We start from the raw sequence: 16,328 nt of genomic DNA, 5'->3' as shown, positions 1-16,328 counted from the left end.
GTTTGAAGTTTAAAATATAACAAACATACCCTTGATTATTACCATCAGTCCCTGAAGGTTTCAAATCTAGTAAACACACAATCTGGTCAAATGCAAATCGACAATGATCTCCCCTTTTTGGGTGACCTTCCACCTTCCCTTATTGTCGGAAACCACCTTCTGAGTTCTGACTTTCTCCGACGCCGTCACACTTCATCTCCAGCCGTCACGTGACGTTTCGTCGTCCACCTTCGCCACGTGATTTTTCTTCCATTTCCCGGCGTCGATCAGCCTTCTTCGGCATCGACAGGCTTCCTCAGCCACTGATCTACCTTCTCCCAAGCTCTCTTGTCGTCGTTCACTAAGATCCAGTCATCTCACCAAAAAAAGCCACCGCGACCAGTGATTTCCACCATCGATCTGCCATTTTCCGGCGATGCCTCTACTTGCTAGCTGTCGATTCGCCCTCCCTATCATCCGATCTACCCTCCCTGGTGTGTCACCGCTGCTCTCCCAATCGATCGTCGATTTGCATTTGGCCAGGGTTGTGTTTGCTAGATTTCAAACCTATAGGGTTTGATGGTATTTATCAGGGGTGTTTTTGTTAGATTTTAAACTTGTCAAACCATTGGTTCAACCGGTTGGGCTGTCGGTTGAACCGATGGTTTGACAGGTTTTAAATCTAACAAAAACACCCCTGATAAATACGGTTGGACCGGTTGAACCGTGACCTGGCCATCAGAGCGGGTTGCCCTCCGGTCCGGTTTTTAAAACAATGGCTGTTGTTTGTTAGCCACCATTGTCGGTAGTCACTTGAACGACATACAGTTGATTGTGAGTAGATCTGTGGTATTTTCACGGCCACAAATTTGGTAGTGAAAAGGTGACCATTTTACAGTTAAAGATCTAGCCTTTTGACGTTAGATCTGTGGTCATTTTCGGCGCACGATTGATAAGATCCAGTCAATCGTGTATTGTTTTGGTAACTATCGATGGTGACCAGTGATGGTGGTAGGTAGTCGGTAGGCCTTTTGGGTGGTTGTGGTGGTAATTTGATTGAAGTGCAAAAATAATTTTGTCTTAAAAATCTAAAATATAAGGCTAAAATTGTCTATAAGTTTATTATAAATTGTTTAGATAACAAGGGTATTATAGTCCTAAAATTTTATTAATAAAGGGTAAAATTATAATAAAATTAAGATTATCAAGTAATTTTAAAATACCTAATAAAAGTAATTAGATTACTTTTTATATAATTAATAATAAAATTATAAAATCTTATATTATTTAAAGGGATAAAGATAATATTATAATATCTTCCAATGGGCTTCCTTAATTTGCTAACTTGGGTGCAATACGTGCCTCCACTTTTTGCGTTTCAATTGAATGCACTTTATCTTGTCTTCCAACAGTTAGATGACTGGTGCCATCAAATTTGAAAAGTCTGTACTAACTTTTTATTTTATTTTTCTCCCCTTATATTATATAAGTTTTGTAAACCAAAATTTACATATAGTAATGTCCACCTTTTACCAAAAACAAGTCATTTATAGGCTAGGGACATGGTAATAGCAGTCTCTGTTTACTCATGCTTGCTGCTTAAGACTCTCTTTTCCCTCTCCCCCAATTGAATGAATGGCGGGATTGACTCTCTAAAGAGAAGGTCATCTTCCACGTTTATACCATTTTTGGGCTTCCATTTCACCGGCGAGGAACTGAGACTTCTAGTAGTAATGAACTCAACTCATGGCCTCTGGTTTACTGGTTTCACTCTTTGCATCAGACCGTACTTTCCTCGCTTGGTACTTGCTAGCATAGCACTTTGCTCCCAACCAAATCTCCATGTGATCCCTACCCTCATCCATCAATAGCTGAAGGGTGGTAGTCTTAGGCGAAGACTTTTTTAAAGAATCCCTCCCTTCAGCGAAGGGCTAGACACTTCTATAGTGGGATCTCTTGGACCTATGAAACTCGTGAAATGGGTGAACCCCTTGCCCTTTCCCTGGCTCTGCCTTACATTTAGCTACTTTTATAATGTAAACGGTCCAATAACCGCTTATGAACTTATTTTAGATACGGGTGTGCAAAAAAATCTGATATCCAATCCAAAAAAACTGGATATTCGAAAATCCAGATCTGATTGCATTTTTGGAAAATCTGAATTTCCGAACCGATATATTGGATAAGTTATGCTAAACAATCGGATATCCGAATTCGATCTGGATTTTACTTAAACACACCTTTTTAATTTCCCCATTTGTTTAGCGGTTAACACATACCACTACAATGATACAATCTGTCAATCTCACTCTCTCAACAGTCGAGACCATCACCATTTTCACTTACCCCCTCAGCTCTTTCACTCCTTTTACAGTCAACCAGCAGCAGTGACTTAGGCCCTAATAACAAAATCCCTCAAATTTAAAAGGTAAATTTTGAGAAATCCTATTACCGTAATCCCTGAATGCGAAGAACTGGGTAATGTTTCATTTAATTTCATAGAGAGAGAAGAAATCCCAAGCTAGTGCAAACGTACTCCTCAACACTAACTTCTTCTTCTTCTCTCAAGTTTTTGACAGACATTTTTTTTTTTTTTTTTGTTACAATAATCTGTAAAGAAAGGTACAAGACTGTTATCATCATCATCATCAAATTCCACCAAAATCTTTCTGTTGGTGGTTTTTCTTTCTTTCAGCTCAATACATTTGGATCTGACCTTTTTTTGTTGCTAGTTTTGTTTTTAGATTATTATATTTTTTTATTATTATGATGGGTTTTTGTAAGGCTACACCTTTGCGTTTTAATGGCTAATGTTTTGTATAGTTTTTCTTTCTTTTCTACTACAATTTTTAGAGATTACATTGCTTTAGCTTGATTTTCTATAGTAATGGAATTTTCAAGAAAAGAAACGAGCAGGACACTTTTTTTTTTTTTTTTTTTCCAGTTCTGTTTCTGATATTGCTCTGTTTTTCCGGTTTTCTGTAAAACTGTTGATTTCAAATTATACTCTTTGTTAGGTGGGTTTTTAACTGAAGAGTGGAGGAATTATTTAATTTTAAAAAAATTTGTTAAATTCGGATCAATTTGGATATCCGGATGTTCCGATCCGAAAACCAAATATCTTAAAATCCAAATTGGATTCAGATCAGGTTTTATCTTGACCGAATACTTGGATCGAATAAAAAAAGTCCTCAACCGGATTTTTGTTTTGCACAACCCTAATTTTAGGATCTAATAAAAGTAAAATTTTAAAATCCCCCTCTTATAGTTAATATCAATCGAACCCAGGTATAAGTCCGGGTTTCCAGCTTGGGTAACCCGACTCGAGTTTAAAACCTGGTTTTATCTTGGAGCCGGTTTGGATTTAAAAACAGTGTAGAGTGATTAGTTTATCCTGAAATTAGCTCTCTCTTCCGAAATTAAAAAATTAAAACTACTTTTTAAATTTTTTATCCCTTTTCTTTCATCCTCTTCCGACCTGAGGCTCCATCTCATGGGCTAGCAACCGCAATTCCAAGTCATCGCCAAATCGTACTCCCTAACAAGCTTTTGGTTATTGAGACTTTTTTTTTTTTTTTTTTCTGAATTAACCCTCAACAAGTTCAGGTTTATGATATTTTTTTTTTTTTGAACACAAAATTGAGTGAGTAGAGATCCTAACCTACCACAACAATCAAATAGCACTTCCCATTTATAGAGATGACTTTGCGTCAGTTTGGGAGAATTTTTTGTGGTTGAGTGATGAATACTGATGATGGTTGGCTGCGGAAGTTTTTGGTGGTGCTCAGGAGATTTCAAGGCCTTCAGTTTACCATGGATGATGGCACGTTGCTTACCGGGATATTGGTCTTGTTTTTTTTGTTTTTGTTTTAATATGTGATTTCTTATAGTTTTGTATGATGGGACAAGAGTTGGAAGGTGTTACAGTGAGGGTGGATTGGGATTGGGAGGATTGTTTGGGTGGCGTTTGTTGTCGGATTTTTTTTCCCGGCGGTGGAGTGTTGCAGGTTGGGTTCTGAAACAATAGGGTTGGTTATTACAAACTTACAATTAACCCCTCAAAATATGCATTTTCCCCCCTCTTTTTTACTTTGCTTGATTGAGAAATAAAATCAAGCAATTTAAAAAGCTATCACGCATAACCATAAGTTTCAATGCTTAGTAAATCACAAAATTAAAAAATCAAATAATAAACGTGTATGTGATCTCATTTGAGTGAAAAAAAAAAAAAGAAAAAAAACAAAAAAAAAAAAGTTTTTTGTTTACATTTTGGGAAAAAAAAAAAAAAGAAAAAAAGAAAAAGAAAGGAGTTTATGATACTGTTATAATATGATTAATTATATTAAACAAATGGATTGATAATTAATAAGAAGAGTTTTCATTTTTATAAACACAAATATTAATAATTAATGATTAGTAGATTTAAAGTATAAATATAAAACGGTCATTTTGAAAATATATGGGGTTTATTTAGACATTAAATATATTTCAAAATTTAATTAGGTAAATTTAGAAGAGGCATTTAGTAGGATAAATAGTGGGGTGCAAATAAAACCACTCTTTAAGAACTAGGCCTCATGAGAATTTTATATAATATTTTTATAAGAAAATTAATGATTTTTTATCAAGTTAAAATTTGTTTAATTACATTATTATTAGTTTAATTAACATTTAAAAGTGAAATTTATCTTCAATTACTTCTTTTTCGGTGGCCTATTCTATTTGAAATTAAAGTTTTCAAAAATACCAACAAAATATTATCATTATCTTTAACCATTGATGAATATATAGTTATTTTCTAGGAAAAAAAATAAAATAGAACTTCTAAAATCTTGTAGTGGCCGAATTTCCCTTAGGGCTAAATGCGGATACCAAGTAAAAAATCCACAGGGATATGTTCTTAAAGAAGTAGAATCCGAGTTAAAAGACTAATCAAGGAAGAAATATTCTGACTTATAAAAGGGAAGTGTTCTCCTAAAACCCTAACTCTTTCCATTTCTCTATATAAAAGCCAAAGACATGGGATGATTACATTATTTAGTCATGGAAAAACATTTAATTTGAGCATTCTAGATTAATCCTGAACGTAGAATTCCTTAATTTTGCAGGGCGTAGAGTGTGAGGAGGAAATGTTCTTAATCACCAAGGTCTATGTGTTGGGATTGTGCCTTGAATCCCATATTGCTTGGGAATGGGAGTTGCAAGGGGATCCCTTTAAAGTATCTCAAAAAGTGTAAAATAGACACCAAAAAAATAGTCATTGTGGACTGTTATTAAGGGTGTAATTGAGCTTTTTGAGATAATGTAAGGAGTTTGCAATTTTTCTCTTCTAAAAATTGTATAGTTGTAAGCTTTTGCTTAGTGGATTGTTTGAGTGGATAGTGGACATAGGCTAAATTGATTGGACCGAACCACTTTAAAATTCTTGTGTTTGGTCTACTTTATTTTTAGTTGCTTGCTTTAATTTGTGTTTGAGTTGTGGCAATCTTTTTCAACAAGTGGTATCAGAGCCCATAGTTCGTGATCTAGGAGAAGGCAAGCAACTAGAAGGCAAGCTGGAGAGGAGGTTGGATTTAAGAGTAGATCGAAAACTGCCAAACATCTCAAATTTTCTAGAGGTATGTTTAAGTTTGAGGTTTCTTTATTTGATGACAAAATTAATTTTATGTTATGGCAAAGTACGATACAAGACCTTTTGGAACAACAAGGTCTTGATCAGACATTAGAAGAGAGTAAGCCAGAGAAGATGACTGATAGAGAATGGAATAGAATTCAAAGGAGAGCTATCAGTACAATCAGATTGACTTTAGCTCCAGAGATAAAGTACAGCGTGCTGACTGAGTCTACACCAAAAGGTTTGTGGAAGAAATTGGAGGGTATTTACGCATCAAATTCGTTGACTAACAGACTGTGTTTGAAGATGGATCTGTACTCTCTGAAGATGGATGAAGGTACGAGTCTCCATGATTATTTAAATGAATTTAATAGGCTAGTATCTCAATTATTGGCTATTTCTGATGAGTTCAAGGATGAAAAAAGGCATTGATATTGTTGTCATCTTTGCCTAAATATTATAGACCTTAGTTCAAACTTGTTGGTAGGTAGATTTACCTTAAAATTAGATGACAGACTGCCTTGTTGCATGAGAATGAAAGGTTTATGGGACAAAGAACTTATCACTTAAAGGAGATTACTAGTTGCAGAAGGCCTAGTTAGTAAATACGGGTACGGCAAAAAAAGGGTACGGGAATTTACGGGTATAATCGGCAAATGGTGGAAAATACGTTTATAAAAAAATTGGCATAAAATTCGGATACGGGAAAATAGGTACGGGTATACGGGTTTAATACGGTGATGTAATAATACGTTTTGAAAATACGGCAATATCAATCTTAGTTTTAACACTTTTATGGACTACCTGGTTAAAATCAATATAACATTTCAAATGCAAAGTATTCAATTAACCAATAACACAAATGCACAATATATATCCTACTGATTGACGTTTTATTAAAGGATTTTTTTCCTTTTTAGGCAACTCTCTAATTTCACAGTGAAATAAGAAGAAAATGTTACTAGAATCAGTATTGAGTATAATATTGTTCTATTGGGTATCCAATTATGTGAACAATGTGTCAAATATGGATTAAAGAGATTGATAGAGAACAGTGTGCAACAAATATCATAGAGGCATACATTACCAAACATATATTATTCTATTCTTTTATAGTATAGGGTTTTTATGGTAACAGGGCAAGTACATGTCAATACATAAAGTGAACTGAATTGGCACAAATGCATAGATGTACACTCCACTAATATCAACAACATTGAGTTATCAAAGGTTGAGGTTAATGGGATTTGAACTTGTGAATTGTTGTCTGTGCTTAATTAATTATTTTGGTTAATTAGTTCCAGGTGGTTCAGCAACTAAGATAGTGGAGAAAACAACTCATTCAAGAATGGATTGTCACCTAAAGAAGGTGAAAACTAAAAAGTAAGTTTTCATGTTTGAAATGCCATTTTCTTAATTTAGTTTGTTTTTCTTGGCTCTTATTGGTGAATTGATTACACATAATAAAAGGTGTGATTTCAGGTGAAACAAACACATAAAGCAATTGAAAAGAGATCAAATTGCAGATATGTAGTGGTGAATGAGAAAAATACTGTGAGTATAATTTGGGGAATTGCTGGTGATTATTAAAGGGTTATGTTAACTGCATTTAATTTATTTTTTTTGTTGTATCAGTTGATTAATGATCTGAACTTTGCAGCCTATCATTAGAGGTAATCAAGGCAAAACCAGAGCACCCGAGTAAGATAAAAATGGCAAGAGCAAAAAAAGAAAACCGAACTGAGGAAAGCTGAAAACGTGAAGAACTGAGGAAGAAAAGCTGAAGAAGAACGAACTGAGGAAGAAGAAGAACCGAACTGAGGAAGAAGAACTGAAGAAGGAGAGATCTGTTTTAATTTTAGTAAAACCCACTAAAACGACGTCGTTTTGGGGGTGAGATTTTGTTTTTGTTTTTCAATAATTGCGAATAGTTCGCGAATTATTCGGGAATTATACGGGAAGCCTTATTATACGCGAATTATACGACATATTTTACAAATACATGTACGTGCATTTTATACGCGAATTGTATGGTGTCCGTACAATTCGATATAATACGCGTTTTTACTAACAGGGTAGAAGGTTATAATCGAGGGAGGACTCAAGAGAGAGGTGATAAATCAAAAGTCAGAGTATAGTAATGAGTGTTATATTGTTGAGAGACGGGACAATCCAACTAGGGATGATGACGGGTAACGGGTAGAACCGGAACCTGCGGGTAGAATCGGAAAGCGAAACCGGAATCGAAAACGGCATTGTGCGGGTAGGTGCCAGTTCCATTTTATTGGAACCGACACTGTGCGGTTCTGGTTTTAGTGTGTGAGGAATGGGAACCAGAACCAGAACTTGAAAAAAGAACCTGAAACGGGTACCCAGTTTGGAACTTGCTTAGAACCCATAGTAGGTATCCGATTGGAACCGACTTTTGAAACCTGTTTGGAATTATTTTGGAAACTGTTTGGAACTAGCTCCAATGAAATATTTGTGAATAATGGGGGGTTTCATTATTTTACCTAAAAAATTTGAAATAGAAAAAGTTAAATTTGAATAACCTAATTAATAAAATATACAACGATACTTATTACATATAAACTACACCATATAAAAATTTTAATATATTATATAATTATATAAAGTTTTGATTATTAAGTGTATAATTAGAATTAGGATCCAATTAAAAGTGTTTTAATGTTATTAAAAGAATCATTTTTGAATAAAATAGTATATTTCATTTAATCATAATATTTAGTTATTACTTCAATTATCAAGTTTAGTATACCATAATAAATTAGCAAATAGTATAATAGTTGTTATTTTTTTTAAAATCTAGGTAACTGAATATATTATTAATACAATTTTTTTCTATATATTTATAATTTAAAAAAAAAATCTGACCTTCAAAGGGGCTAGATGCGCCCTGCTTGTAGGGTATTTAGTAGGGAAGTTAGACAATGAGGGTCCCACTGGAGATTAGTCGAGAAGTTAGACAATGATGTGTACAAAGTTGATTCCTAAGTTTTCCCATGTAATATTATAAACAATTTTCACACAATAAAATTTCCAGTGAGGTTTCCAGGATAAATTAAATAGATATCGATTAAGAATATTACATACAAAGTTAAGAATCTGAAGCATGTCTGGAATGCATAAATATATAATATATATATATATTATATATATTATATATATATATTACTATATATATATATTTTGACATTTACAAACATTGTAAACGAGCTAATACAATAACATAAACTTTTAATTGGAACAATTTATTACATTGTCTTCAAACTATTTACTCAGAATGAGAAACACTGCATCACACCAGGAATATCCTGAAGCACCATAAAAATTTCAATCGAGTCCAATGATCTAAGGGGGCATTTGGTTGGAGGTAATGGAAGATTATTAGGGTTATGTCATCTTATATTTACTTGATTACTATGTTTGATTGTTAAATAATATAAGATACCGATAATCTTGTATTACCAATAGTTGTTACTGTTGATAATATTGAAGGTAATCTGATTACTTTCATTTTCTTAGATATTGTAAGATTACCTTAATAATCTTATTTTTATTATAATTCTATCTCTTATTAATAAAAATTTTGGATAATAATATCCCTGTTTTATAATAAATTTACATTAATAACCATTTCAATTTAACCCTTGTTTAATTAAGTTTTTGGACAATAATGCCCTTATATTTAAAACAAATTATAGACCACCACCGTCACCCAGCCACCACTAATGACAGTGGGCCAACCACCACGGACTGCCGCTGGAGTCCCTAAAAATGATCAAGATTCCCTGGGAGGCTCCGGGAGGCTTCGATATGGCCGTTTTCGACCATATTGATGGATGAAAATGGCCATAGCAGGCCAGATCTGGGCGAGATCTAGCCGTTAACGGTCATATCTTACCTAGATCTGGCCGATAATGGCTAGGGACTTGGCCGTTAACGGCCAGATTTGGCCTGATATGGCTGTTTTCGGCCATCAATATGGCTAGAAATGGCCATATCAGAGCCTCGTAGTCATGGTGAGCTACTCATGACAACTTTCGGAGACTTTCGACAATGGTTTGCAATGGTGGCAGGCGGCAGCAAAGGGTGGGGGTGATTTTGCCATAAATTAAAGTTTTATATAAGCGGGGATGCTTTAGCTAAATCTGAAATATTGGGGGTTAAAAGAATTATTCAAAAATTAATAATAAAAATAATATTATATTAATATTTAAAATGAGGGTAATTTAATAACTTAAATAACATACCCAACAATTTATTCCCCCTAACCAAACATATCAATATAACATATCCACCAACTAACCAAATATATTTTTCTAAAGATTTCGAATAATTTTTAAGGTAATATAAGATTATAGTAATCTAACATTCCCAATAATTCAACATTTCCTATACCAAACGTACCCTAAAAAGTATCTTGATCACAGCGCTCTGGGTAAAACTGGATTGCACCGAGGTTTCCATTATGAATAACGCGCTTATTTTGCTGATGAACTGCTCCCAGAATATTGTCTTTATAACCCTTCGGACTTGCAGTCAATCCCACACAGAAAAAACCTGCAGAACTAAAATTCACGATGACATGTTCGCCGGCGACTATCCAGTCTCCCCCTACGAAATGGTAAGTCATCGTCGGATATTGCTTAAAATCTGCTGTTTGGTTGTAACAAAGGTCGAAACCAAGTCCGGTTCCATTCACTTGCACGAGACCGAATGAATCAAAGTAAGCCTGGAATTCTAGCAACACATAATGTAAAACATTGGGATGGCGATCAGTAGAATCCGCGACAAGCTGAGTAATTGGAGTCCCTGGATCGATGAAGATCCCGGAATTGTTCGGAAGGAAGATTTCTGGAGGAAATCCTATCCTGCTTTCTCCAACACTTATATCATTCAAAGTCAAGTAATAATTATAATTCTCTTCCATGATATAGTATCGGACTGTTGAAATTGGTCGATTTGGTATATGAACATCCTTGCCAAACCTCAGAATACTCGGATGCTGCAGCATTGGAGAGAAAGGAACAATGCAATAAGAGAAAACATTCTGCATCACATTCGACAACTGGCCGAACAGCGATTCTGGAGATAAGCTTAATCCCATAACACCAGAAATGATTCCATCTCTTTCGAACTGCGGGAAATTTTGGTTATCATTGGAGCAGCCGAACACCACGCCGGGGACGGTTAAATTGCCGCCTTTATTATCAGTTTGGAAGGTAAATGATTCCCGCGATAAGATACCGTTTGTAGAGCCACCTTCATCGTAGTGAGCTTTGTAGACACATTCATCATTTACACATTCGAAACCGGAGCTTTTTGAACAATATGGATCTTCACAAGAAACCTTGCTGTAAGATTTGGAAGCTTGAGAATTGTACATGGGAAGTTGTTGATGGTAACAATTTTTGCAGGGCTGACACTGCATCCAAATTAAGCTACTGGTAGTGTCTATAACTAGATACACTGTCACATTCGCTGGTTCTGATCCGATCGAAAACTCGCCAATGTAGTAGAACGTATCACGATACAGAGGGGTTACAAATTTTCTGTCGTTGAACGATGAAGAATTGGCTGTATTTGAATGCAATCGTCCTTGTGTACCTCTACCATTAAAGTAATTAATAAATCTCTCTCTTTCGAGCTCCGTGAGGTTTCCAGGATTTAGAGGGGAGCCCGGATAGTCCCTTGGGATGAGCCTGAGGCGGAATCCTGAAGGATTCGGAGCAGCGAAACTGAGTTCAGGAAGAATAAATAGTGAAAGAAACACAGTCGCTGCTCTGAGGTATCCGATTCCTGCCATTTTAATGAAAAAAAGGAACTAAAGTCTCAGAAGCATTTGTTGTACCTCCATTTTTATTATGGTTTTGAGAGTTTTTTGGTGCTGAAGATAGTAAAAAGAAATCAGTTATTAATCAATGTCTCTCTTTTAATTAGGACATTGGTATTTATCTATACACATATTAATTAAGAAAAAAGAACAAATTATTAACTACCTAGAATTTTCTATTAATAAATATATGCATATTAATTAAGAAATTTATATATACAAAAATTTAATTCAACAATTTCTAAATGACATTTTCATCTTCACTTTTTTTTTTTTTTTTTTTTGGTGACAATTATAACATAATAAAATCCATAAATTTTAGATGATTTTCTTGACAATATATTTTCATATTCGACTTTTTTTTAATACTTTTCAAGTTTTCTTCCATATCTTGATTTCCATATATAAAAATTGTTTATTATTAAAAAAAAACAAAAAAGGCCATAATTTCTCAATATGTGATTATGAACTTGTTTTTTTTTTTTTTTTTTTTTTCTTTTTTTAAATATGAAAGAGTTTATATTTAATCAAAGGATTATATTATGCTACTAAAATAATATTATCACGATATTATAGATAACCCTTTATCAAATTTATGATAATTTTTAATATATATATTGTATAATTAAATACTCAACATTAACCAATTATAAATATAAATACGATTAAAAATTAAGTTTAAAAAAAAAAAAATCAATGATGATCCAACGATGATAAGAGATGTTGAATTGGCATTAAATACACTTACCTTTAACTACTCTCTTATCACCGTTGGATTAACGATAATGAACGGCTTTCATGAAGTATCCAAAATTAAGTTAAAAAAAAATTTTTTTTCATTATATATATATTTTTTTTTTATTTTTTTTTTTTTTTTTTTACTTAAAATGGTGATTTAACTTTTCATCCTTTGATTTGAAACAATCTCATGATTGGTGAATAAGAAGTTATAACTTATAAGTAGTTATTTTACTTGTCACGTCGTTATTATGATTTTATAAATGGTTATGAATAAGTGTCTCAAATTAAGTTAAAATATATGACAATTATATCCTCACTGGGCTAAAATCACTTCATATATTCAAGGGGGAGTCCATAAATTTATCTCTTTAATTAATTTTCCTCGTCTAGAAAGGGTGAGAAAGCCAGCGGCGGTTAAACATGATGCACCTACTATGGAGACAACAAGGGCAAATGCATAGACAAGATTTGGAAACTTGAAATAGTATTGGATCTTCTTCAAACCTTTGTCGATAAAAGGAGCCAACGCCGCTCCTGACACTCGAAAAGGCCTGCTGATGTTGTTCCCAGTCAACATCAAGATAACAATGTGAGGATTTTTCAGAGAGAATGCTAGGAAAAGATCAGAAACGGAGTGACTATGCATATCATCTTATGTTGGAAAAAGAAAAAACCAAAACGAAGTTGACCATGATCAAAGAATATTTATGATTGAGTGGATTTGAGAAACCCTGTGTGTCACTGCTGTTAAAACGTAATTTAGCTAATTGCTAACAAAGTGAAACTTTAAATATATAGAGATGTTTCTTCTGTTGAGGATAAGTGAGCCAGCATGTATGACTTTGAAAAACTAGAGCTTTCAAGCGACAAATATCGAAAGTGAAGCATTTCGTATCTTACCCCCTAAAAGTGCTTCTAGGACAGTGGCAGGGTTCTTGCCGGTACTGCTCTCATAGCCGAGGAATGCCAGGAGAAAGAAACTGATATATGTAACACCATCAAACAACTCAGAAGCTAGCACTGCAGCAAGCCCAAGCTTTGCAAGCTTTGAATTGATTTCAGCTCAATTAGCCTGATGAAAACATAAAGAAAGATTCAAATACTATATAGGTTCTCTACAACAAAACTTAATTTCACCAAAGTTTGGCCATTCCCTTTTTTACCATTTTGGAGACAATTCCCAAAATCTCTGGGAATCTGCCATATTTTTCAACCAGTATTAAATGCTTTCAAAGTCTCAAATACTCACAAAAAATATCCCAATTGAAATATCATAATCATAAAATAAATAAAAAATGCAATTTTAAAAAATTATTTGACACAATAGAAACTTAAATGAATCAATCTGAATTTTTTTTCTTGGTGTGTCAAGAAAATTCCTTGCAGGTTTGGAGGTACTTGAAGGTGGTGGTAGAGCCAAAAAGGAGTATTTATCTATCAAGTACTGTACCTACTAAGCCAAACTGCAAAGTTCGATGCAGTTCATCTCCTCTTGGTCTTCTAAAACTAAAATTTCTGTTATTCATTTTTCTGGTTCACTATTGATGCTGCCAAGAGTTATTACTAAGTAACTTTTCATTTTCTTTTCTCCACCCTTGAGATTACAGACTTGAATAACATATCAAAGTCAATTGAATAGCACTTCTTATCCTTTACTGCCTCATCTCCCAAATGACGTTTTAAAGAGTGAATAAGGAACATCAGCAAAAAACCATAAAACTCAGATTCTTCTTTACAATTTAAAAGGATTCTGCATGCCGATGACCGATAGTGTAGTTCTCCATTACCTCTCCAACTACAAATGCTTGTACCTGGTCCCGCTTTGAACCCAACTGTAACCAGGATTTTCTTTGCCCCTCTCACTTCATCAATTCCCTAATCCTTTGCCTCATCCCATTTCCCGCTTCAGCATACATGTTTGAAAGAAGAATATAATACCCACAATGCTCAGTGTTCAACTTAAACAGATGCTCGGCTGCCCAGACCCCAACTCTATATTACCATGGATTCGGCATGCCCCAAGCAAAGCACCCCAAACATTGGCATCCGGTATGATGGGTAAATTTTTTATAAGTTCCCTGCATCTTCCATAAGCCAGCTCGTCCAAGAGATCAACCATACAAGCATAGTGCATTGTGTGGCTTAATATTCTGAGCTGCATTTCCTCAAAGTATTTCCTCCCCCTCTCAACAAACCTCCATGGCTACAGCCGCAACAACTGCAAATATAGAAACTAATCATATCTCACTCCATCTTCCCTCATGTTTTCGAAGAGATTGATAGCAATGTCCAACTCACCAGCATTCCATAACCCAAATCATAGTATTCCAAGAGGCTGCATCCTTATTTGGAATCCGCTCAAGATCTTATCAGCTATATCAATTCGACCACATCTGGAATAAAAGCCCAAAAGTGAATTAGCAACAAAAAGTGTGCGTGAAAAAGGTTTCTCATTACAACTCCATGGATCTCTTTCCCTTGCTTGATTGCAGCTAGATTTGCACAAGCTGATATAGCACCCACAAAGGAAACCACATCATGCATCATACCGATGAGACCCATTTCTGAGAATAAACTCAAAGATTTGAGCATCACTAGTTTCAGCATAGCTTGCTATTAATATATTATAAGATATTTCATCCCGAAGATATGTCAAAAACACTTTGAGCCAGATCTAGGCAGCCACTTTTGCATACATATCTGTCAGAGATTGGTGACAAACAGATCAAAGTTGAACCCCTACGGATGGTAACTGCATGGATCTCTTTTCCTGGACGAAGGAAACCAACTCGTGCACAAGCTGGCAGAACATTTGTCAAAGTGACAGAGTTAGGAATCTTGTTATGGACTGGCATTGCCCTTACTAGCTCTAGAGCTGCTAACTGAAGCCCTTGAGTAAAATTAGCAATCATGGCATTCCAAGTAACAACATTCTTTACAGGCATATAGTGAAACACCAGGACGCTTCAGATGGATGGCCTGATTTTGCGTACATGTCAATCAATGAGTTGCAACAAATACATCAGAGTCAATGCCCATTCTTAAACTGAACCCGTGGATTTCCTTTCCTGAACTGAATAATTAATTCAACCAACACAGTAAAATACTAGATATGGCAATAGGGTTTGGTGTCAGCCCTGTACAAATCATCAGCCTAAACATATTTAAAGCATCCTTGTTACACCCTGTATGAGCAAGACTAGCGATAATGGCATTCCAAGAAACTTCATTCTCTCTGCCATTCATCAAAAACTTTCTTTGAAGCCATCAATTTCCACATTTCCCATACACATCAACCAGTGCATTATTATAGTCACCTGAACTCTAACCCAATTTTTACAGCATAACAATGAATCTGCTTTACCATCCTCATTTGCAAGGCTCCCCAAACTGGCAAAATACTAACAACACTAACTGATTTGGTTTAAACACAGACCTTAAAATCTATCGCAATATAAATCAAGCGCCTCCACGGGACACCCATTACCGAAAATACCCCTATAATTGTATTCCAGGATACAATATCTCTCTCACGCATTTCATCAAACACACTCTTAACATTTTCCAAAAGCCCACATTACCATAAAACAACAATAGGTATTACCACAAAGACATCCGTTTCAAAACCAAGTTTGAATAGACGCCCATGCATCTCCATACCCTTTTGAAGTTCCAAATATCGGCACACGTCTTTAGAACAAAAGGAAAGGTATGATCATCAAGCGAAACTCCGGTCCTAACCATTCATTGTAGGTAACAAAACCATCATGAACACGGGCAACGATAGAGCCCGAATGAAAGTGTTCCCCAGGAATGCATGTGGGCAATAAGTAAAGTTGTTCAAAGAGAAGGAAACAGGCATTGGGTTCTTGAAATGCGGCATAGCGGAGGATCAAAGAGGCACAAAGAGAACACTTCTAGGAAGAAAACCATTGAGGAGTGCAAAGGCATGGGTTTGTTTAATTTGGTGGTAAGACTTGGAGTTTGAGGCAATTGTGAGGAGATTAACATGTGTGTGGTTGGTTGGTGAATGATAGGTACATTGACGTCTTTTCGACAGCATGTTATTGCATACAATTCTTGAGGCTACTGATGTATATGCACATGAAGAGTTTTAGTGCATTGTTCGTAACAACA

At 35.0% G+C, this 16,328-nt stretch overlaps 1 protein-coding gene and 1 pseudogene across 1 annotated transcript; both read right to left on the bottom strand.

Moving 5' to 3' along the window:
* Positions 1-10,025: 10,025 nt before the first annotated feature.
* Positions 10,026-11,423, bottom strand: LOC116146615 (aspartic proteinase nepenthesin-1-like). Its single transcript, XM_031432027.1, has one exon. It carries the CDS (start codon positions 11,421-11,423, stop codon positions 10,026-10,028), a length of 1,398 nt encoding a protein of 465 aa, XP_031287887.1.
* Positions 11,424-14,424: 3,001 nt separating this feature from the next.
* On the bottom strand, positions 14,425-15,935 carry LOC116146627 (annotated as a pseudogene).
* Positions 15,936-16,328: the final 393 nt, after the last annotated feature.

Source organism: Pistacia vera, unplaced genomic scaffold (assembly GCF_008641045.1).
Source record: "Pistacia vera cultivar Batoury unplaced genomic scaffold, PisVer_v2 Contig48, whole genome shotgun sequence".
Taxonomy (NCBI): Eukaryota; Viridiplantae; Streptophyta; class Magnoliopsida; order Sapindales; family Anacardiaceae; genus Pistacia; species Pistacia vera.
The sequence above is the reverse complement of the archived record's forward strand: the minus strand, read 5'-3'. Positions and strand labels throughout refer to the sequence as shown.

Bases quoted from the DNA above. Each gene is read 5' to 3' on its own strand.
- LOC116146615 (XM_031432027.1), bottom strand. From the start codon at position 11,423: ATGGCAGGAATCGGATACCTCAGAGCAGCGACTGTGTTTCTTTCACTA.